Source organism: Sipha flava, unplaced genomic scaffold (assembly GCF_003268045.1).
Source record: "Sipha flava isolate LNK unplaced genomic scaffold, YSA_version1 108_pilon_pilon, whole genome shotgun sequence".
Classification (NCBI taxonomy): Eukaryota; Metazoa; Arthropoda; class Insecta; order Hemiptera; family Aphididae; genus Sipha; species Sipha flava.
The window spans coordinates 1,416,131-1,440,748 of record NW_020271725.1 but is presented as its reverse complement, the minus strand read 5'-3'; the positions used below and the strand labels follow the sequence as shown (position 1 = coordinate 1,440,748).

Sequence of the window (24,618 nt, the reverse complement as noted above, 5' to 3'; positions counted from 1 at the left end):
TTTTATAATTCATCCGACAAATAAACCACTGTGGCCTTTCACTTGTTATGATATACATTACACATACGCATACGATGGGCGCGTATAAATAGTAGTTATTTCCCTATTTGCATTATTTATTAGTAAACACCGCGCGCTCTACTCAAATAGTGCAGTAATCATTACGCGGGCACAATGCAGCCTATCCTTACGCGCGCGCGCGCTAGTGAGAGTGTTCAATAATAAACAGGAACGCAATAAGAATTACAATAAATATTTGTTTAACGGATCGTTCGAAGAGGGTGTACGTGTACGATAATGGTGTCTAAACGAACGAAAACGCGGTAGTATAAAAAAAATAAATAAAATAAAATAATAATTCAAAAAAAATACTGGTTCGTATTGGACTGAATTGCATTTATTTATATATGTATGGTATGTATACGCACTTTGGTTCACAATTCGAGTGTGTAGAGAAGCCTTGTCCGAGGGGGGTAATATTTTTTTTTCCCGTACAATCACTCGAGTGATGTTGAAGAACACTCCAAAACAAATGACTTCGAAACTCTTGATCCGGATGATTTTTTTTCACTCTCCGCGCCCCGTGTTATTATTATTTTACGCGTGTAGGTGTTTCGACAGTCTCCGCGTATTACGTCCGATACGGCGGATTTTGAATAATTTTAATCGTGTACAAAAGTTGAAATTTGAAAAGTTGTCTATAAACATCTATTCATTTTTTTTTCTTTGACGTTTGACGTCCTCGACTGTTTTTGAAAAACAATGTAATTATTTCGGGCCCTTTGAAATATCTTGCGATCAGTATTAACAATCAAGTCGAATTTTATATTGTAGAATCGCATCGTTACAAAACCAACCAAAATTGAACGTACAACGTCGGCAATAATAAACCATTTAGAATGAATTCAATATAAATTATCCGTTTTAACGTTGTATTAAATTATGTTTATCCATCTTCGCATTCGTATAACAATGAAATTCGATAACATTTAATGCTCACGAACGAGTTAATTTCATTTGTACAAATCTAGGACAAGGATATTTTCCCCAACGCCGGTGTATCGAACGAAACGTATTCGAATTATAATGCTCAAAATGCAAACGTTATCACGGTTAAAATGAACAAAATTGATCGTTTTTAAAACAAATTCTGCGAGTGCGTGGTGGGGAGGAGGAACAAGCATTAGTATGATAAACGTTTACGCTAAAACTACGTTCGCTTGTCATTCGTAATTTACGTTCCATATGGGTTGGTGTCGAAAAACCATTCGTTTTGTCGCAAACAGATGTAGAAATTTTGTTTGGTTTTTTTTCGCCCCTCGTCTGGGTGTCGGCTGTCGTTTATAAAACGTTAACCACTATACTGCGGAATGTGACACTGAAAACACATATCACAGTATACGTATATATATCTACGTTTGAAAATCATTATGTTGTTAAAAATTATCAATAGCAATGGGCGTAGTTTAAAGTGCGACTTTTTTTAGTATTTATTTTTTTAATTTTTGTTTTTGTTTTTTTTTTTTTGTTGGGTTTTATTTTTATGTTTGTTAATATGCGTGCAGCTGTAATCTTAAAATATCGGTGAGCGTACGGACAAGGAATATTATATATTTTGTTCTCAACACCTCTGGCGGTAAATCAGTCAATATATCGGTTGTTGGCTCGGGGTTAATTTTTTTATTAAAAGTTAATGAAAAGATAATAAGTTCAAAATGTATTAATTTACCGCCGGAACACTTGAAGCAACAATAACAACATGTTTTTTCTCTCAACAGTCGTAGTCGTGAATATACACAAAAAACGTCAGCGTTTAATTGTATTCATCTAATACAACGGAAAACTATACACTGTATGTACGAGTAGTTTGAAATTATATTTCTATATTGTCGTAAGCCAATATGAACGACTATGATGATTATATTATATAAGACTTATATAGTGATAATAATATTCATGGTTGACTCTTGAGTAATAAAACGATTTTTTTAGACGCAATCGTTAAAATATCATTTATTTTAATATTAGATAAATGGGTTTATTTGAAATAATCAAATAATTAATTTTTAAATATGTAGACACGAAATATACAAACGATCGTAACAAATTAATTTAATATTTGCGACTTTTAATTTTTTTAATGATTCGTAAAAACTGTTGTTTCTAGGTTTTATTACAGTATATTGCAGAATTATTGAAAACATTGGTTCACCAAAGTATAGAATGTTAATTCTTGAATTTTAAAGTATACAAAGTAGATACACGTGTACGAAAAAACAATTTTAAAAGCATTTCAAAAATTCAAAACAATAAAAAAATGAGTTACCAATTAAAAATGAGATATAAATCGATTTCTACTATAAAATAAAGTATAATACAAGAACAAAATTAAAACAAATAGCCTTAATGCCTTTTTGTAGTGCGGAATATTATAAAATACATCTACATGATTGTTTATACTATATTCATTATTTTATAGTATAAGTTAATATTCCTTTTTATCACCATATTAATTATTTATTATATGTACTAATTTTAATATTTTATTTTTACTTTTCCGTTTCGTTTTAATTATTAAATTCCTATATTTTCACCTGAACTAACATTGAAAATTCAAGACAGAAAATTTTTTAAACCGTACTATTTCCGAAATGCGTAATATAAGTCAAATTAAATTATGGTTTTCAAAAAAATAAATAAATAAAATAATTCAAGTTCGAACTTTTCCGCTGAAACGACCATTTCTTTTTTTGCAAAATTGTTCCTGAATGTTTTAAGAATGATGTAAATAATAGCCGGATAAAACGCTCACGTAAGTCATGTACCGAATTGGTTAATTTTTAATTTAATTATAATTTTATAACTATAAATCGAAATTGCATATATTTAGTTAACTGTCATATAAAATTATTATACATTAAATATTGTACATCGGATGTTAATTAATAAGTAAAGAATAATTTGATGTGAGTATTGTCGAGTAGTAAGTTTGCGATGTCGTCATTTTTTATCGATTCTTGTCTAAAACATTAAAAGAAATCGGTATCGTATTAAAATTACGCAATTGTCTACATATAAACATACGCCAGTACACAATAAATGTTGTGCACATATTATATGAGCAAAATGCAATAAACGTTAAAACTTTTTTTTGTTTCCATACATGCCATAGACATCTGTGCCATCCCCGTTCGACATTTGTAGCTAATGGTCGGATCGTAGGGTATTTGTGCGTTGATCAAGAGAGGAAGAGAGAGAGAGAGTGAGAGAGAGGGAAAACGATCGTTAACAATAATAATATGATAAATGTCGGATTAACGTGGATCGAGTGGACCCGTGGCACGTACAATGTTATATACTTGGGTGTCGATATAGTTAATTATACGTATGGTGGAGCAACGGGGTCACATGTGTGCGCGTCTCGATAACGTAGTTGTACAATATATTAGGTATACGTAATACACACACACATGGTGGTCGAGATACGTGCAATAAAAATGATAAATCCCGACCCCGTTAAAACCACCTCGGCGAAGCATCCCCAGAGCTAAGGCCGTGCCGATCGTATACCATAACTTTCGAAGAGAAGAGGGAGGAGATGCGCCACTCGGTATCGTATCCGGGGTTAAATGAATTCATAATTCGCTTGTTGAACATCTGCGTGCACGATTCGCTTTTACGAACACAACTGCATAATGTGATTCCCGAACCATTGATAATCATACGCAGGACTATACCTGAAAAGCTTACATCACGCGTAGTGAACCGTGAACTAATAATAAAACAGCAATCGGTCGCGAAGCCCGTTTAAGTTAAGTTAATATCGAGTTCGCATGCTTCAGAAACGATATAGATGGGACGGGAAACAACGGTTATGGTGGCGATTTAGAAGAACTAGCGGTGATTTCAGGGGCACTGGTTGGCGTACGGCTGTAGTGTACGGTTTAATATCGTTTAGTATCGGCTGTGTATTGTAACGCGTGCAAACACACCCCCATCGCGTTGAAACGCACCCCTGATCCAGTCTTGGTGCGTTCGAAACGCGAAATGCGTCGGGAAAAAATACCTATTGATAATACGTAAGAGTACGTCAAGACTGCGAACGAAGAACGCTACGAGCCTGCCTGCGCGTTAGGGGGTTTGTCCAGCGACGTATACAACGCGAAATAGAGAGTGGATCGCGGTTGACCCGAAAAACGTGACCGGATCGCGGACAGGTATTGAAGTCGACGTTGGTGACGGGCCGGGTTTAACAATAATTAACGTGATGCGCGGGGACGGTTTGTTCGTTTTTACGAAATGCAGCGACGCTCGTAACAATCATCGATTTCGGTCGGAAATTTAACATGTGCAGCAGCTCTACTCGTCGTCGCATCCAGTTCGGTTGTAATCTAACGTACGCGCTACAGGTTTTTACTGCGTACCGCACGCATTATACACGTACGATTGTAATATCCCTTTGGCTGTGTAACGCGTGACAACCGTCGCGTGATCCCGACCGTTTACTTACGTTGCGGTCGCTCGACGCGGTTTCGTAAATCGCGCGTACGCATTGTGCGTAGCGCGTGTGGCTGACGCGCGACGATACTGTTTGGCGTGAACCGCACCAGAGCGATTGTAACATCGTCGACATAGGTGTCCCCAGATATTTTTTTAAGGGCGGGAGCAATATTAATTTAAAAAGTAAATGAAGATTTTTTTTTACTCATTTTATACTTACATAATTTTTTTTCCTCAAACATAATATACACGATAAGATAAAATAATCCAATTAATATTAAAGATATTTTTCTTCTATATGTATATATATATATATTAAAGTAATTTATGTTTACTAAATTGGCGCGTTACAGATAATTTTTTGGAAAACAAATTTAAAATTATTGGAGGGTGTTAAGTTCTGGGGACGCCCATGATCGTCGACGATGTCCTTGGTCGATACGAGCGCGGATATGTGACGCGAACGATATACGTGTGTCGTTGTTTCACCGTTGTACGGCTTTTGAGACAGCATTTTCACCAGATCAGTTCGTTTAGTGAGGCGGTGGGCACGCGTGTGTGTGCGATACAAAAGTCGTCGGGATTAGCATCCGAGTGCCGTTAACCGTGCGGCGGCGGAGAGAGAACTTTCGACGAGAGACTAACGCGGTCGTAAGGGGTGAAATTGCAAATATAATCAAGGATGTTATTTGTGATCCAACGCGTCGCGGGATTTGAACAGGCAAAAGTGCCCTGGGTACATACACACGTGTACGTGTTCAATACGTACGGTGGAAGCGAAAGGTGTCGTCGGAGGGGTTCGCGCCCCGTAGGAGTTCACCAACAGTGATTTATATGCCGTCCCACGGTCTATCGCTCCCATGCCGGTGAACGCGATATCGTTTTGAAGCGGTGGCGCGGCCGTTTCGTATACTGATGAGATCGCACGCGGTTCCGCGGCGGTTTCATGCGACAGCGGACCGGACCTTTGAGCGGTCGTTTCCATGACGGGCGGCGTGCCGACCCTAGACCGCCGTCCGTATACGTATATTTACCTGGTACCCCCCCAACGTGGGCGATCGTGGCCGCGCCGCGCAAAACAACAGGGCGCACGTTAATCGCAACGGCGGATGGCTTTAATGAAACGCGACCGGAACGAAAAGCCTCTGTGTGCGTATTAATCGCGCCCGAACTGTTCGGATCTCGCGCTGACCTAGTACACCGATATTGTATTTTAAATAATAGTAGGTATAAAAGGCGTAAATGTACATCATCGACTACCGGCGTAGGGTCAAGGGACAAAGAGAACTGCGTTACGTAAAACAAGCAAATCGGTAAGGTTGCGCGCCCATCATTCGCACGTCATTGCAAAGAATCTCCTAACTAACGTTAGGAAGTTGGGTTGAAGTTAATCGCGCATCTGTATTGCGGTTTATATTTCCTTTAATGTTGCGTACTACGGGTAATATACGTTGACTATTATGAACATATTTTCCACATAACCGTAAAATTTAAACGTATTTAATTATTGGGCGAATAAAATAAAATATTTATGTTCCCGCGTGGACGTACGACACCACACAAGTACGCCTCGATTTATCGAGCTTAAACGACTGGCTGGCCAGCAGGTTTTCGTATAAATTACGTACGCACGTTTTATAATATACGCATTCTAGGCGTCAAAACGCGATTTTTACGACGGTCAAACTCGCACTATGGGTGTCCGAATCAATTAAAACGCACTTTCCCGAGTGTTTATCGTCCGCTCTGTGAGCCCGCGCCGCGCACGTGTTTTCGTAAACGTACACTATAAACTCGTTGGAAAACGACGTCGAAACCGAAATCACGAAAACCGATTGTGCCCACATCGTAATGCCGTTTGCGCATACTGAACACGACCACGTGGACTTTTTTCGTATTGGATTCGCGTGTATTGTTAACAACAAACGCATACGCGTGGGCGCTCGCGATCTCCCGGACACTTAATATAACCGTTTTGGAATAATTTAAGGTTCCGGCGAACGGTTCGTATTCGGGAATCGTTATAATTACCATTAACCGTCGAACCGGTTCATCCCCCACCCCGCCCGGGTTAATGGTGGCCAGATAATAATTAGACACATAATATGCGCGCGCACCGATCAATACTAACTTCCTCTGATTAAAACGCCATCGATCATCGAATGTTCTTCCTTCCCCTGGACCGGTGTATATTTACCCGATATAAGTATGAAATATTATCAAACGTTATAAGTTATACACAATATAGAATACAATAACGATGATAATAACACCACACAAACCGGTCGGTCAGCTAAAAAACTATTTTTTTTTTTAGTTTTCGACCACTTTTCCAACGACCGGCCACCAATATCGTCAGTCACATAACGTAAACACGAATACACGTATGTGACATCTGCACGTGTTATTTACAAAAACGGTGGTACAGGACGCAGGACAGGAACATATCAACAGAATAATATATATATATTTTATCTATATCAGTATCGTGGTTGCGGTATGCTTATTGGCTCGCCCGGGACTCGACACCTTAGACTCACAAAAGAAGTTCCGACTGTGTACTGCGTTGAACGCAATCGATTCAGGCCATCTATTATCACTGTTGTCTTATCAGTTAGTTATTATTTTATCTAACATAACCTTCGCATAGATTATATTATTATAGGTACGACTTTTATCGCACCAGCTGATGATTTTAAACGTTACTTCCGATTACCGGTAATCCTTATCCGTAAATTTGACTGATTCACCTGCGTGAAGGACATGTTGCTGTTCGAGGCGGCATTTCTTCGAGAAAAAAAATGAAAAGAAAATTCGCGACAATAAATCACACCGAAAATACGATACCGTTGAACCGTTATCGTTTTGAACGAATTACAAATATACAAAATCTGTGGAATAAAAGATTACCCGAACATGATGATTGAATCGTTTTCTCATTCAAACTCAGTGTTATGTTTGAAAAGTTATTCTTACCAAAGTTGCGTTTTTACCCCACCAATTTTCCTCGTTTGTCACTTGTTTTCCAGATACACGGATCAGACGGAGAGTAACAAAATTTTGAACTTTCTTGAAAATATGTGCGACACAATATAAATTATATGTTCGAAAGATTAGGTTCGGCCAATCCTGACATGTAGGCGAAATTTATGCAGTTAAAATATATGAATTACCATAGTATAGAGTAAAGAAATATATACAGCAAAAGTTAATCAATTGTAAGTATTGATAACATTTTGATCGACGGAATTTAGCGAATTTTAGTGCATCAATCATGAAATCGTCTTTAGATTTTTTTTTCAGAGCGTTATCGTAAATGTGATTAATCGAGATATTTATCGACATACAGTTGTAAGTATATGGCCGGTAACATGACTCCACAGACGCAAAGTCGAACTTTTAAGCTCTGAATGAGAACTTGTAAATAACGGACAACGATAGAAGTCCGATTATCCGAATGCCAATCAACCAGACGAAAAAAAAAGATACATGCCAAGTTCACGTGTTTAGAAATTGTGATGAAGAGAATATGAGTGGTTGCTAATGAGGATACAAATTATTCTGAATATCAGATGATACTTTCAGATAATGAAATAGTTCGTAGCTTATTCGAAGAAGATGATACACTGAAGGAGAGGAAAATGAAACGGACGATTTTACTGAAAGTGAAAATGGGCCGTCTCATTCTGAAGTTGTTGATGCATTGGATTTGGCGTTTGAATGGTCTGAGAGGCAAGAAGAATCGAACATCGCTCAATTGTTGCAATTAAAAAGGTTAAGAGATATAGCTGCTCTAAAGAGAAAGTCAACTCTGAAGCAAACTAAAATATCGTAATTTTTCAAAATAAAATAAATAATGTGTGCCATGTCAGTTTTTTTTTTTTTTTAATATGTTACATATTATAATTAAAGCTTATTTCGTTTCAGTTAAATATTATAATAAAATCATTTGTTTATGGATACGAATGTTAAATTATATTACATATATATTAATAATAAATACATAACTTTTGATATGTCATATGTCAATCATCCGGATACTTGCTTATCTGGACCACCCTTGACATTAATTAGTCCGGATAATTCTACTGTACTCACGTTGAGTATTTAAATTCGTACACATCTGTGTTTTAAATTAAAAAAAAAAAAAATTATAATAAGAATAAAAAACGTAAAAAAATGAAGAAAAATAAACTAAAAAAAAAATATATAGTCGTTGGCGAAAACGTGACAAAAAAAAAAAAAAATATAAGAATTACGATGAAAACAAAGTACATGTTTTAAAACCCATAAACCTCGTTTGGTGTACACGGTTTCGCGACAGGCGTTTTGTCCGACGACTCTTTTCGCTCCCATCGCAGCCTCGTCATCATCGTTAGCTGTTCCGGTCCACGCAGCTATCGACGAACGAGTTTCGTATACGAACACGACTGTATCAGAATATTTTACGAGGACACGCGATAATAATTCATTCAATCTATAGTAGGTGTTATTGTGACCAACGGCGGACGCGCGTACCACTCGCGGTCCATTGACTCCGCGAAACAGTTTGGCTCTCCGTTATACTATTACAACGTAATATTATTATTAAATTGCTGACATACACGTTGCAGTCATTTTCCGATACACCAACGCCGACTTAATTAATCTGTCTTTAGTTCGGTTACAAATTACAATAACAGTGTGAATATATGTATAACCGTACAGAATATTATATTATCATCTGGAGTCACGTGTCGCCCTGGTGAAAACAGTATTTTTAAGTTTCCGAAGAATTGCACGTATCACAACGGTACGCCAAACTGCGAGGCATGACTGTGTACTGGACTTTTTTCGTCAAATCACCGCTTTGATTTTATATTTTAATATCGATAAATTTTCCTGAATTATTCGTCAACTAAACTCAGTTTTAACGTGTAACATGTAATTATGATATTACAAACATTTTAAGCCACCTTAATAAAACATACGTTTATATTTGAACTTTTTTAATTAATCGCCCGACTATTTTATACGTATTGTATCATACATCGTACATAGTGGTAACAGTTTGATACATACAATGAAATTCGATCCAATACGATTTCAGAACGCAATGCGCGTGAGAACCAAACTTTTGAATGCCGGGATTGTACTATAATATAATACATGTGTATCGTCGTTATTGCATATTAACGGTTAGAGTTTGACAATTGCATACAGAAGTTGTTCAAAACGAAATAATGGAATCTAACGCAATCAACGGGTGCACTTGAGCAATACGGGGTTCAACAACTGCAGTTGGATAATAACGATAAATTTAATTATTTGTGGAACAGGTGGCTGCCCAATTATGAAGTATAAAGTACATTTCAGACTTCATAAATTTAATATGCGTACTGTATAAGAACATATACCTAATATATTATTCGAGCAACTGTTATCATTTCAAATCGAAGCGTCACGTTTCGCTAACACTCGTTCGAATTTATTTAAATAAATTTCAAAAATAAATTTTAAAACTTCTTGGATAACATTTTTCCAATTTCTAATATTTTTCATATAAGCTTTTGATGTTTTTATAGTAAAATATTTTCATTCATGCGTTATGATCACATTTTTTTGATCTTTATTATAGAAAAGTGTTATTTTTTTTTTTTTGTTTCTGCGGTCATTATATATTTTTTATTGTTCGAGTGCAGGTTTTAATTTAACAGATCTTGAATATTAAAAAAAAAAAAAACTTCTCATTTATTATTTATCGACTGTTAATTTCCTACTACTGATTACGCGTCGAATGACATAATGACATAAATGTGTTCTACTCAGACGCGTAAAATGTTTAACTTTTAAAACGTATTTTCATGTTGAGCCAACTTTACGCTTCAATTTAATAATAATTGACAAGTTAAATCTACTTTGAAAATTGATGAAATTCATGTCTAGAAGTATTTTCAAATTTAAAATACTATGATATTTAATGGATCATTAATTTTTCTTAAATTCATTTTTAGATTACTTTACTAGAATTTCGAAATGACCATACAAACAATTTTATCTGTCCGACAAGATCGATAGTACACATCAAAACAATAATATAATAACAAACAAGACCCTCGATCAGCACTTGAATAAATGTTTGCAGTGCGCCCCGTGGTAGGCGACGGTATTTGACGTATCATTTTGACGTACGCGTGGCATAATACTGCAACGGGGTAGCTTTTTCGCTGTAGATACGACACGGTAAATTCCTCACGCGCGTGATGAATTCCTTGGACGGAACGTTTAATTATTATCCGATCCGCACGTCACATGAATCGCGTTCGGAACGTATTCTATAATCTGCGCGTACGTTCGTCTCGGGTAATATCGACGAGCTTACACGCAGATGACGCCCACCCGTCGAACGAAACGTCCACCTACACATAATTGTTATCATTTATGACAAGTGTGTGAGATTTTCTGGCGTCCGACGGCTGTACTGCTGTGGTCACGTTCTTGGATGATGTTGTGACTGATACCGATCGGCACAACGGTTTTCTCGAAATGGGGTAGGTATGGGAGAAAACGACCGAACGAGAGGTTAAAAAATAAATAAAAACCGAACGCATATGTACTGTGTACGTTACGTACCATTCGTATGCAAATTTCAAACACACCACGCGTTTACGACGGAATAATGTTATTTGGGAAAAATACGCGGTTTTCGTGCACGCCATAATAATGATGTGTAGTACCTACCGCGGGTCGGTAACTTTACTCTACGAAACGATTTGTTACGCGACGATGTACGTATTATTGTTATCCTGGTACAAAGCTCTGTACTTCTAATACTTTGCATTTTGTATCAATAATTTTGACGTCGTGTGCTGCTGTCTCGAATTTTCTGCAACCTATAACTACGACTAAATTCCTTCTCGATATACCTATTTAAAAATATTAGTTTTTCTGTACAACGAGTGTAAAACGTTTGTCATGAATAACTTTTTTATCGTCTGTAGGATCGGAAAAAGTGTGAGGTACACATTCAGCTTAGTACAGTGACCGCGAGCGTACAAGCAGAAAAATACAAGTAGAATGAAAAATAATAAGCAAATATAAAATAGAACGTTTTAGATAAAGTGCGTACAACGTCTTCGATTGGAAAAGGTGATCATAAGAAATGCGAAATCGCTTGAGAATTCAACATTACACTAAGTGCAATAACACCATCGTCAGTTATTATGGAACTAAAAGTTACCGTTTTAACGTTCGATAATAGAAATAATAAGTATTTTAAATATTGAAATAACAAGCGATAATTCATTATTCCGAAATCATTTATATTTCCCTTAGGTACGACAAAAAATCAGTGTTCTAGTGTAGTGTACTGCTATGGAGTTTCGAACTACACACGAACGTCGGAATAGTATTGTTGTTCAGGAAAATACGCAGTTTTCGTGCACGCCACAACATTTTCGTACCGTACCTACGAGCGGTTTACTCGGCAAAAAGGTTTGTTGTCCGACGGAATGTTAACCATATTCGATAGAAAATGGATATGGTGTGCAGTTCGTCCCGTGCTTTGCAAACGCATTCGTCGCTTGACGACGACATCGAATCGTCCCGGAATGCGATGAATACACTACGCGCCACTCGTGCCGGGCGAAGAGTTTCTACGCGGGTGATTAAGCGTCTACGTATCTGTATGGTGCTCAGAATCTAATGAAATATCGGTAGGGTTTACCCCCGGGAATCGCGAAACCCGTTGTACAGTTCATAGGGATTACGGGCTAATTGTTGTTCGGGAGAATCTAGCGAAACTTTGACTGAGGAAATTACATCAGTTGTTCCTTCGTGGTCTTAGGAGAAGCGGATAGCGAGTCCAAAAATTGGATGACCGAACCTGCATCCGGTCTCGTAGAGGTTAGGTTAAGTGTGGTTAATTCCTACTCGTCGCAGGAGGCTACTAGCCAGCACTGTTCGGATCACTCTCGTGAGATACCAGCAATAGTTAGGATGAAAAGCTTACCTTTTCACCTCTTTTCAAACGATAGACACTATTATGCGTAAAAAATATAGTCAAGTAGTTTGCGAAACTCATATCGTAATCGCGTTGATACGCCTGCCCCGATGGCGCAGCCAGAGTGCACGTCATAACATTACGCTTCAAACGAATAGGATTTAACAGGCATTCAATGAACCTTTCACGAAAAGAAAAAAAATAAACAGAATTTTTAAATTCCATGGGAATGCCAACGAAACTGCCTGTACTGGCTTGTACGACGGATCCTTGGAATTTGATTCGTGCGACTTTGAATCGAAATTCAACGGCAACACCGTTGTCTGGAGAATATTGTCAACGGTTCGATCAATTACTGTTATTACTGTACACGGAGTAAAGATACGCGATATAGCAATTCGCTTTGACGTTCGTTGGTTTTTATCTCCCGATGTGTCCCTTCTTATCACACATGTGTACACCGATGTACAACAAGCAGGGTTCCATCCGTTCGAAACTGTCCCATATTTATCGTGGTCGGTCGTCTTCCCTTGGTTATCATATTGTTATTGCCGAAACGATGTAATCACGATCGTACAATTTACTTCGATATATATATTACATCCCGCCCGTACGGTGGAACATCGGGGATGCACTCCCTTTCGCCTCCAGGCGACCATTCCTTGGGCTTATCCTCCGTTTTCGGACTTATCACGACAAACGGATAGGCCTTATTGTAAGTAATATAATAATATTTACGTATTATTCCTCTGCGCCTATTTTTGTATTCTCGTGTCACGGACATGTCTTACAGTAAACATATTTCAGTCGCCGGCGTTAAGCTTATAATTAAAATATTAAAAATAAACCACATTATTTTATTTTTTATTTTCAGCGTAAATGCGAGTAAATCATGAACGGCGGAAGCAAAAAAAAAAAAAAAAATTGATTGTTTATGTATGTTAAAAATATAATGATATTTAATAACACGGAGTCTTGTTGATTTAATAGGCATGTATGTCGTGTACGCGAATATTTATATCACTTAAAAGACAGCGATTATGTAAATTATAGTGATTATTTTAATAAAATCTAGTTAAAATATATTATAATATGTGTACGGCTAGTATATTACACGGTTAATGCGAACCAGATTTTAAAATTAATATACGTTTAAAAATACTTGTAAAAATAAAACCCTGGAGAGTTTGTGTAAGTATTATTATTATACACTACTAAATTATAAAATGTACACTATAATATGATTGCTTATTATTAAATAAGTACGTGAGTCACCGCGATTGATCGCAAAGTAGTACAGTGATATTGCCATATTTTAAACGATTTCCATGAGAGCTTATAATGATTTCAAAAGATCAAAAAAATAGTGTTCATTGGAATATATGACTTGACAAAATTGTGTATGCAATTAAATGCATTTCATCGATTTTGCATTACGATTGTTGACGTCACAATAACTATAAACGCAATTACCGTTCGAATAGGTAAGTTTTCAACGTGATTCCATCAATGTGTCCGTTGATGATATGCTTTTGAATTATTGAAAATTAAATGGGAAACGCAAAGAAAATGTACAAAACAACCAATCAATGCACAACAATAATGTAAACGATTTCTTAATACTGTTGTTATTTTTCTACTTTGGTAATTGCTCGTTTTATGGAATCATTCGTATAATATTCACATATAACAATACGATTTTTTCCCATATATTTACATGTACTGTTTCCCTAATGGTATGAACGGGAAAACACAACTTTAAATTAAACGAAAAAAGTAATAGTGTATATATATCCGTGTAAAAATCAAAAGTTACGACAGCATTTTCAACAAACCACTTCGAGTGAAGAAAAGTTTCAACGTAACTGGTACTGGTAACTGGTAAATGGAGCACCGGAGGAGTAATTTGTGTTTGAATTTTTCCACAAGATTCATTATAAATAATTAAGTTAAGCAGAATAGAGCGTATTATGAAAACACAATTTTCCGTCTTGGAATTAGTTCAAGATTTCGAGTCACCAAATCCATTATTTTTCGCACTCCTTTAATGCGGTATACTTTGTACAATATACTGTAAAAATGTATCTAATATTTTCAAGAATTTTTTTAACCTTTAAAGTTTAAAATTCAGTCAATGCGACTATATATATCTATATATCTATATATTTATAGTGCAATTCATAATTTAGATATGATTACATTGGTTTTCAGATGTAATATTTAAATATGTGTTTATGTATGTAATACACGTAGAAATTTAAGTAAATTATGGTTAACTTAAATATATTTAAAAATAACGAAGGATACTAAAGACAGTTAAAATGGATTAATCAATGCAAATAAATTATTTATTATGAATTTTATTTAATTTTAAAATTTGTAAATCTTAAATCCTAGATTAAGACGATTTCTTTATAATTCTGAATATTATATAACATAAAATGAGGAAAAATTTGACTCGGTCTTTAGTTTTTAAAATCGTTAATAGTTATAAACTACATTACATTTAGTTAATAAGATTATACTATTAATACATTAATTATTTATACTTCTTTTGATAATAAAAGTAGTTTTGTATTTTATGATTCGAAATTATACTGCGTAATTAATTATTTCGATCGCGATCTAAATAATATTAAAATTTCTCGTTTAATAATATTTGTATCTTAAATGTTTTAAGCTAGATGTATAATTCTAAATTTGCGAAACCATAAAATACACAGTTTAAATACTTATTTAAATATTATTGACAGTAATCTTACAATTCAGTAATTACATTTATTACGTTTCAAAAACATTAATCAAATACATTGTTAGTTCACCTACATTTTAAAATGTTCAGAAAATCTTAGCGTCCGATAAAGAATCTAAAATTTAAAATTTGTTTTTGAACACGATATTTTACGTCCGTAAACACTATTTTGTTAAAAAATAACACCGCACTACAATTTTATTAGTTTAAATCCTTATTCGACCTGCCGTCCAACTCGATTACAATGCCTTATCCGAAACATCAATATCGGATCGTTCAGAGCATTATCTTAACGTTTGTCTACAATAGGTGTACATTTAATATAGTAAGCATTTCAATGGACACAACAGTTATTCCGTTATTCGCGTAGGTTCGCCCAATATATTATGCTAGTATTATACGTACAAGGTGTTGGTATATGTATATATTTTTTTATAACAAGACGTTCTATCAAAGTTGTGTACGACCGCTATAACTACATTTTTTCACACAAGTGTGGTGCACCAATTAAAACAAGCAAACGGTCGAGTAACGAGCAATGACGTAAGGTGAACGTCAAAACGTATCTACCGTCCGGATAATCGTAACGGTTTTCGTCCTCACCCGAGCTCTTTTTTTTCTACAATTCTATTCGGTACTTTGTCGCGGGATCATATACAATATTATCGATGTCCGTAACACAAATCACGCAGCTCCGCATACTTTGACGACCCCGTTCAGTACACGTTGTAGTGATCTCCCTCCGTTTTAAGAAACGACAACAACGATTATTTACGATGATCAGGTGAAAACACAATTATTGGAACGACGCGTCTCGAGTGCCCTCGAGGGGTTATTGTGTAGAAAAACTAAAAAATAAACCCATCGTTAAGTTATGGGCACCGCAAGCTGCCCGTTGACCCGGTTAAACTAATTATTCGAACCGGCGGCGGCGAGCGGTCCGGGTTAGGTTGGCCGTTAATTGAAAACCCGAAGAAAAAAATCACCAACGCGAACGAAAGACAGCTGTGGATGACGATTAGGCGCGCGCTATTGCCAATAAACTTTTAGGCAAATCGTTTACTGTATAACATCATCTCGTGTAATAGGACGGTTTAGGGCTCGCGATAGAGATGCTTGTCGTTGCACGGCAAAACTTCAATTCATTGGAGATGTCCTCTCTGATGGGCATCGGCAGAATAATATCGAAAAAGAAAGTTGACATGGACGTAGTAATAATGTACGCGAAATGTGGATCTTTAAGTATACATTTTGGTCGATTTGAAAATAAATGAATAAATTGTGCTTTACTGCATCGTTTATTTAGTTGAGTACAGATCGATATCGTAATAGTTATTTCTTTTTTCAAAATGTTTTCACCACGTATTTGCAATTTAAATGTGATAATCTTCCGTTATAAACCATAATTAATAAACTACATACGATATAATACTCAAGTCCAGATTTGATTATTAATATCTCTGTATGAATTATGAACAACTCACTACAGCGTGATAACTTTTCTGCAATAATTTATAAATGGAGTAAAAAAAAACGTAATGCTTATGTTTTTGAAGTTTAAAAAAATGTAAAACAATTATTTACAGTCTACAGATGAAACTAAGTTTCTGTTGTGCCAATTAAGGATCCATTTATCAGAGGTTATGACTAATAAACAGTAAAACTCGTTTCAGACGTTTTTCAACGGCGCAGCCCCTTAAAAAGGTGCCTTAAGCTAGATATCGTCATATGCGGGAATCGCAAACAATTTTTTGAGACTTCAGGATTTCGAATCACAATTAACATCAATCGATGAGTGTCCGTAGAGTTCGTACACATCGAAACCACGAAACGTACCTATATATTTTTCACTGCGCACCCTTCATCCTTTACTTTGTTAAATTATCCGAATCGAAAATGTTTTATGCGTATTCCACATTTACTGTCCTCTAGCATTGGTTGTAATTGTATAATTAAATTACACGAAATGGTTGTAGATTCGTTCTACTGCTAATACTAAACTTTAAGCACTTCATTGTTATTCAATTAAAATTGTCGACCGTATGTCTACTCTTATTATAACACTATTACTGTATAATATTTATTTTCGTCCTTTGGTAAACGAGAGTGTCTTGCCCCGATGGTTCTTTCATGAACCAATACACGAAATTTCAATAGGAGGGAGGACCAACGGTAAAAATCAGCATCTTACGTGAATTTATCTATCCGTGATCCTTAAATTGTATTGTTTGCTGACGAATCTATAAGCATCTATAAGTTACCCATGGGTTTCCGTTCAACTTAAATGACGCAAGAATGATATACTTCGATTATTGGAATGTTCGATTGAAAATGTCTTAAATAATTCCCATGACCACGGTCTATTATTGATTATAGACAGAGAGCGAGAGAGAGTGAGGGGTTTCGCTGTATATATTTTAAATATACGACCAAAAGCTCGACCACCCAGTTTCTTTATTAGACTGCGTTGTAGTACGTAATATGTTATTAGACTCGGAACGAGCAACGGTGAAGTGAAATGGGAAAAAAAAATAAAATCTCTATGTGTTCCGTACAATTAGAAGCGAAATCTCAAAACGTTCAATATCCGCGTTGTGCAAGATCACGCGAGTTGTCCGAGTATTCCCACGGCGACATTGCGTCCTGGCCAAGCACGCACGGTTAATAACGAACCGCGTTCGCGTTGTATCGACAACCAAATTTTCGTCCTCGTTATCGTCGTCATCCTCATCCTCGTGATCGTCAGGGAAATGTATCCCTAACACATGTTATAACGCTCAGTACGCGCTCGGCATCTCGTAGGCACGTCTATCATTATTATTTTACGTAAATCATTTGTGTGCCGGTGCCACGGTGTATCATTATACTATCATATTATTTACATCGTCGTCGTCATTATGATTGTTATTAGACCATACCACCCGCGAGATATACCATGTGAGCTGCCTATAACGTGGTACAGTAATTCGATTTCGGACCACACGCCAAACGAGAGCGTCCCTTCTCTGCTGCCCCTTAGCTGATGCTGCTCTGCTGCTGCTGTTGCGCTCTCTCCTTCTCCTCTCTCTCTCTGTCTAATGCATATTCACTTTTTAACGCGCGCTGCACACAGGTTGCATTCGAAACGTATAATTTTCTCCCGTTTTCTACCTCGATATCATTTCACCATTACATATTGTTGTTGCGTCGCGTTCGTTATTAGATTTGATTTTACGGTTTTTCTCCGCGACTACAGCGGCCAAACTGTTCGTTTAAACACATTCCGACGGCTCCGGCACACGTTACGTTATTACATTTATATACGGTTTTGTTGCCAGACGCGGCCGTGTGATCTCTACGACCGGGTGTGCACGTACGGCACGAACCGATCAGTCGTCGCTCACAATTTACCCCAATCGGCGGGCGGTTCCAGTGTTGACGCTTACCGTGTACGACGACTTATTGACCGGCGCGCGATTCCGTTTCCCCGGACGGCGGGTGAAATCGGCAGCCGAAAACAATACGTATTGTGCACGTGTACAATTATACGCGCTTGCAGCGCTTGGGTTTTCGGAGAAACGATCAAAGGATCAACTCCCATACGTCGCCCACCAATACTCGTCCCTAGCGCTCGTGGGTCGTAATCGTTTTTGGTGAATGTGCTCACGAGACAATGTAAATGCCGTGTCGGGAAGGGGAATCGAAATTCGAAACGGATTAGAGAAATTTAACCGCGACCGTCATTGTTGACAAAGGCCTTAGGACTCGGTGGTGGAAAAAAAATCTAACTGTTGGCGCAAACCGTAGACCAGTATAACAGTCATCGTTAGAGCTCAGAGTTTGTTGGTGTTGCTTATTCGTTAATCGTATTCTAACATATTACAGATATTTTTTATGCACGAAGCAAGTTTTCTGCACACCTTTAAGTAGTTTCAATCCTTTTGTAACAATTTTCTAAAGGTTTTGAAAAATGTTGATCAAATATTTTTGTTCAACCATGGCTTATCGTACATAACACGGTTTGAAATAATATTTAACTATTTTCATAAAACAATTCTTCTTCGATTAGTTTTCGTTTATATCAGTTTACAATTAATATCGACAATCGCTGTTGAAGTAAAAATACAACACTTTATTAATTCGTAAGAGTAAATAGACCACCAAAACCCGATAACGGTACGCGTACACTATTCAGTGAACATGGTTGATTTTATTATATATTTCAATTTTAGAAGCATTATTATGTTGTAAAATATTGTCATTATTATTATTATTATTATTATTATATTATAATCAACGCCGGACGGCTTTTACAAAATTACAGACAAGAAGTACATAGATAACAGTAAAAAAAAAACATATACAATATATATAAGACGCGTAACTTATACTAATTTATATTAGAGAGAAGAAAAAGAATTAGTAAGTAAGTAAAACCAAAAAAAAAACAACATGGTGTAAGTTATGTGAAAATGAAAAAATAAAAATAAAAAATGTGAGCCTTCGTACTTCATGTGGCTTAGTAGTCTATATGATTATTTGCATTATGCATCATCCTTATAAGTGGGGCATTCCTGGAGAAGTTCGATTTATTGGTGGGTATATAAAAATTACACTGAAGCCTAGTGTTACTAGGAATACGAAAACTAAGTTCTCCAAGTAGTCTTGGGGCATCAACTTGACCTTCGATCAGACGCTGAATAAAAGTGATATCAAAATTATCACGCCTTACAGAAAGGGGAATTAGTCTCAGAACTTGGCTTACTGGCCCATAATCATGTGGCGGATGAGGAATGTTGAGGCAATAACCGGTGAAACGCATAAAACTGTTTTGTACACGATCAATCCGAGAAATGTCAACTGTGGTATATGGTGACCAAACAATAGACCCATATTCAATGACCGAACGGACTAAAGCATTATAAAGAGCTAGAAAGCAGTTGGCAGAACTAAAATTAGTAGAGTGACGCCTTATGAATCCCAAAGCACGAAAGGCTTTGCTGGTCATATAATCAATATGAGGGCTAAAATTAAGAGAAGGTACAAATAAAATGCCTAAATCATGGACCTGGCTAACACGTTGAATAGATATACCATCAAGTCTATAGTCAAAAGATATCACTGCCTTAGAGCGATAGTAAGTCATGACTTTACATTTAGAGATATTAAGAGATAAATTAAACGTACTACACCAATTGGTGAATTTATCAAGGGTGTTCTGGAGAATGAGGCAATCATTATTTGAGGTAATCGTGTGAAAAATTTTAGAATCATCAGCAAAAAGTAGGAGACGACAAGGGGAAACAACTGAGCACATAGTATTAATGAAAATATTAAATAATAAGGGACCTAAATGGCTACCTTGTGGAACACCGGACGATTATCGAATAGTACTCGTCATAACAACATCCTAAGTCCATCGCTAACAGAGAGCGCTAAGATTTTGATAGGTTTATTTAGAAAAGATAAAGAAATCAATCACTCCATATATTACATAATGCAATTCGTTTATTTTCATCGCATATGAGGATTGTTTGTATACCCGTGGCTGAGCGAGTGAAACATATTTAATGATCGAAAAAAAATGTAATAAATATATGTATTTAGAAGGCGATAATTATATAGTACAATTGATCCAGCTACTCGACATACTATCGACAATATACCGACATCAATTTATGCTGCCCAGCTTGTAAATGAGTAATGATAATTATCAAAACGTTTTATTTCGGCGCCATTGAAGTAACCGAAGCGCTCATGCTGGCCGAAATGGATAAACCGATCGACCGAGATGGTCTTGAATTCGTGAACAGCGTGATATTCAAATGCTAATATTTTACCGACACTGACCCGAATTGTTTATGCTAATTAAATCCAATGACAATATACGTATACTCCTACACATGTGACCAGTAGCGTCCTGGGTCATCCTGTGACAACCCTTTCGCAATGAATTGGAATTATTTAGTGCGAAACGCGATTATACGCACGCTTCCCACCGTCCAGTGACTTGTGTGCGAATATCCGCAATAACACGCATGCTCCGGCGATATTGAATTATTTCGATACCACCTAAAATGCGATAATATTATTGGTATTGCATCCATACCTCAAAGGCTAAATGCATTTATTTCATGCTGAAAATGCGGTTTTCGACTGGTGTATTAACTAAGCAACTAATTAAAACGTAGCGAAACTTTACATTTCCATCTTAACCACGCTGTTTCCATCAGCCCTGCTCGTCTCTACAATATTTTCCACCGGTATTCTTAATACTGTACGCATGTACGTATATTGCATACGTATGAAGGTATTTTTAGTCGTTACGGATACAAATTCTAACACAGTTAAAAAGTTAACAGTTCATAAAAATGTATGCATAATTTTTTTGCACTATTATCACATTGCGTTTTATCGCCTACTGTATTCCGAACTATCTGTCCTTTCGGGCGTCGGTGTTAACAAATAAGTAAATTTTAAATTTAAACAGTACCGAAACAGTATGAACAGTATACTGTTCGTACCGACGGACTACTGAGTGGTATATGATTATCGATATTTATTGTTTCGATACAGCGAGAACTCTATCTCCGATCACTCGTAACCGTTAATACTCTTATGGCTTACGGACGGCGACAGACTTCCCATGTTTAAAGCATATACGGACATAATACGTAGTTACACTATGGAATAGTACACTGTATGTCCGCCGAACACGCACGTACGTGTAATATCGAACAATTTTTACAAAATTACAAAACGGCATGGTAGACGTTGCCAAATGGCAAGGAGCTACAGGATTTTGCAAAATAGGTGAGTTTTATTCATTTCGAACGGTATATGTAGGACGCGCGCATTGAATTCATTTTTAAAGTTGGACCGTTTCACGGGGAACATGTATTTTTTAAGACTAACCTTTTTTCAGAAAATTATGTATAAGGGTCCCTAGTTTGGAATTTCATCGTTCGTTTTGCAGAACTTGAATGAAAATGCAATACGTTCCAAATGGTCATTTAAAACGTAAAAACGATAAACGTAACTAACCTGTAATTTTCAACTGTTTAAACATTGATGATCGTACTTCGACCGGTATAAGTCAACATTTTCATATGCCGTTAAATAAAAAATCCGCATCATAATTTAAACTTAATGTGTCGTTTTATTGCATTCGTGAAACATAACCCTTTTTCATTATATCAGCGGGACAAGGTTTCTACATTGGTCCAAATAGTACATTTGTGACTTCATAAATTATTTATCTCCATGAAGAATTCATATAATTTAAGTAACATTTTCTGAATCAAAAAGATGTATTAAACAGCCAAATTGAAAAATGTAAATTAATTATTCATTGAGAGTCAAGTTAAAGAGAACTACTTATAAGCATTTAAATGTATTATTCAATAAAGATCATAGCGATTTATACGGCAGCAGTGATCGTGCACGTATTGAGAGAATTCAATGATTATATTAATTTTACCATCTTAAAAAAATAACCTTATCGTCCGAATGTTAAAATGAATAATATAATACAACATAGTATATATGAGGAAAAACAACCATACGTGAGCGTGAAATTTGAGTTTTAACTACCTTTATACTGCACGAAAAGAGAAATAATGCCTTTATGTGAGGATATTGATTGAATTTAACAATTCCTATATATACATATTATTGTACGTGAACTTTGATCACGAAGAGAAGAAGAAACTAGTGCACTGTTACCAATTAGTTATGATAATTTTACGGTACCCGGATAAGGAGATATTAGTTGACTATTACGAGAACATTTAAAAAAAAACCATCAAAAATATTTAAAAATAATTAATCAAAATTTTTCGTATATATTCTTCAATTGGTTCTTCAAACATAGATTTTATTGAAACTTAATATATAGGTAGTATTTAATTAACCTCAAACTTATAATAAATCCAAGAAATAAATGATTCCTTTTGGGGCAGTGTTTAATTTGACTTAATTCAAATTATACATGACTAATTTTAAATATTCATTAGGGTAGTGTTTCCCAGTATTTAATGTTAAGGTAGCCCATAAATGTCTTTCACGTTAACTAGATAACCCTTCAAAAGGATTAAGAAAATCTAGCATGATTTAATATAACAACATTCATAATAATCTTGTTATAAAGAATTTTATCATATACTTTAACGTAATACTGCATAGTTACATTTCGATAACTAAGATATTTTTCTTGTTATTAGTTTAGGAACACAGATCGATCAAAAATATTTTACGACTATGTTGGAAAACATTGTCTTATGACTAAGAGTCATATTTTTTTAAATATACTTTATTATTCAATATATTATTAATATTTTTCGTATTATACTATATGAATAACTCATCATAAAGAAATACGTCAAAACTTTAAAGTAATATTTTGAATTATTTTTATTTGTACATGACTAGAACTTATTCATTTTCTTTGATAGGTTTTACGAAAAAAATGAATCTTCATTTTTTACTTTTTAACGTCAATCAACATGAATTATAATAATTTACAAGAACATGCCAAGAAAATATTCGTTCAGTCTCTTTTTTTTTTTTTCATCGGATTACCGTCCAATAACCAGTAAGAACTTTAGTTAGGATTTTTAATGCTAGGAAAAAGAATTCTATAATCGATTGATTGGGAACATTTCACTTTTACTTTAATAAATTTTTCCGATACACATAAACACCTGAAACACGCCGAAAATCATTCTACAAGTACACACATGAAACATACTGGCAACTCGTAATTTTTAATTAAATCGCTTCCCCGTCGTTTCGCTTATTATACATTTAGAACGTATTGTTATTACATGTTATTCGTGTATGTTATACTCGATCACAATAGTGTGTGTGTGTGTGTGTGTGGGTGCTTTTTTTCTTTTCTGTTAAATTTATTTTCCACGCATTACCGTCGTTAGGATAAACGATGACGTTTATCTGAATGGAAACCGAAATGTAGATCCACATCGTCTGATGAATGGAACAATATTAATCCATCGACTATTTCGGTGCGTCGTCGCACGTAACATTCGAAAACACACGATTTGACAGTTCGTTGCCAAGACACGGTCGTTTGATAAGATCATAAGCCGTACATATGAGTAAACATTGCGAGATCGGACCCTTGACGTTACGTTTACCGAAAACACTCAAGTAGTAATATATATTATGCATATGTCACCGAAATCGGTTTGATGTTAAAAATAGGCTTTGGTAATTGAAACTGTGATGACAGTACGCGTCATTACTTATGTGTGCGCACGTTGTGGTCGAATTAAAATTAATTCAAAGATATATATTCGAGAAACAAATCGAAAACTCGAAAAAGTTTTTCGTTAAGCCACTGTGGTGCGCAAATCGTCGTAAAACGTACGCATTATCGCAGTTCTGT

The 24,618-nt window shown here is 35.8% G+C and overlaps 1 protein-coding gene across 1 annotated transcript; it reads right to left on the bottom strand.

Moving 5' to 3' along the window:
* Window positions 1-19,731: 19,731 nt before the first annotated feature.
* On the bottom strand, window positions 19,732-20,358 carry LOC112686528. Its single transcript, XM_025558873.1, has one exon. The coding sequence runs from the start codon at window positions 20,356-20,358 to the stop codon at window positions 19,732-19,734; it is 627 nt and encodes a 208-aa protein (XP_025414658.1).
* Window positions 20,359-24,618: the final 4,260 nt, after the last annotated feature.

What these genes read in the sequence shown, in the direction of transcription:
- LOC112686528 (XM_025558873.1), bottom strand. Translation starts at nt 20,358, where the DNA reads ATGACTTACTATCGCTCTAAGGCAGTGATATCTTTTGACTATAGACTT.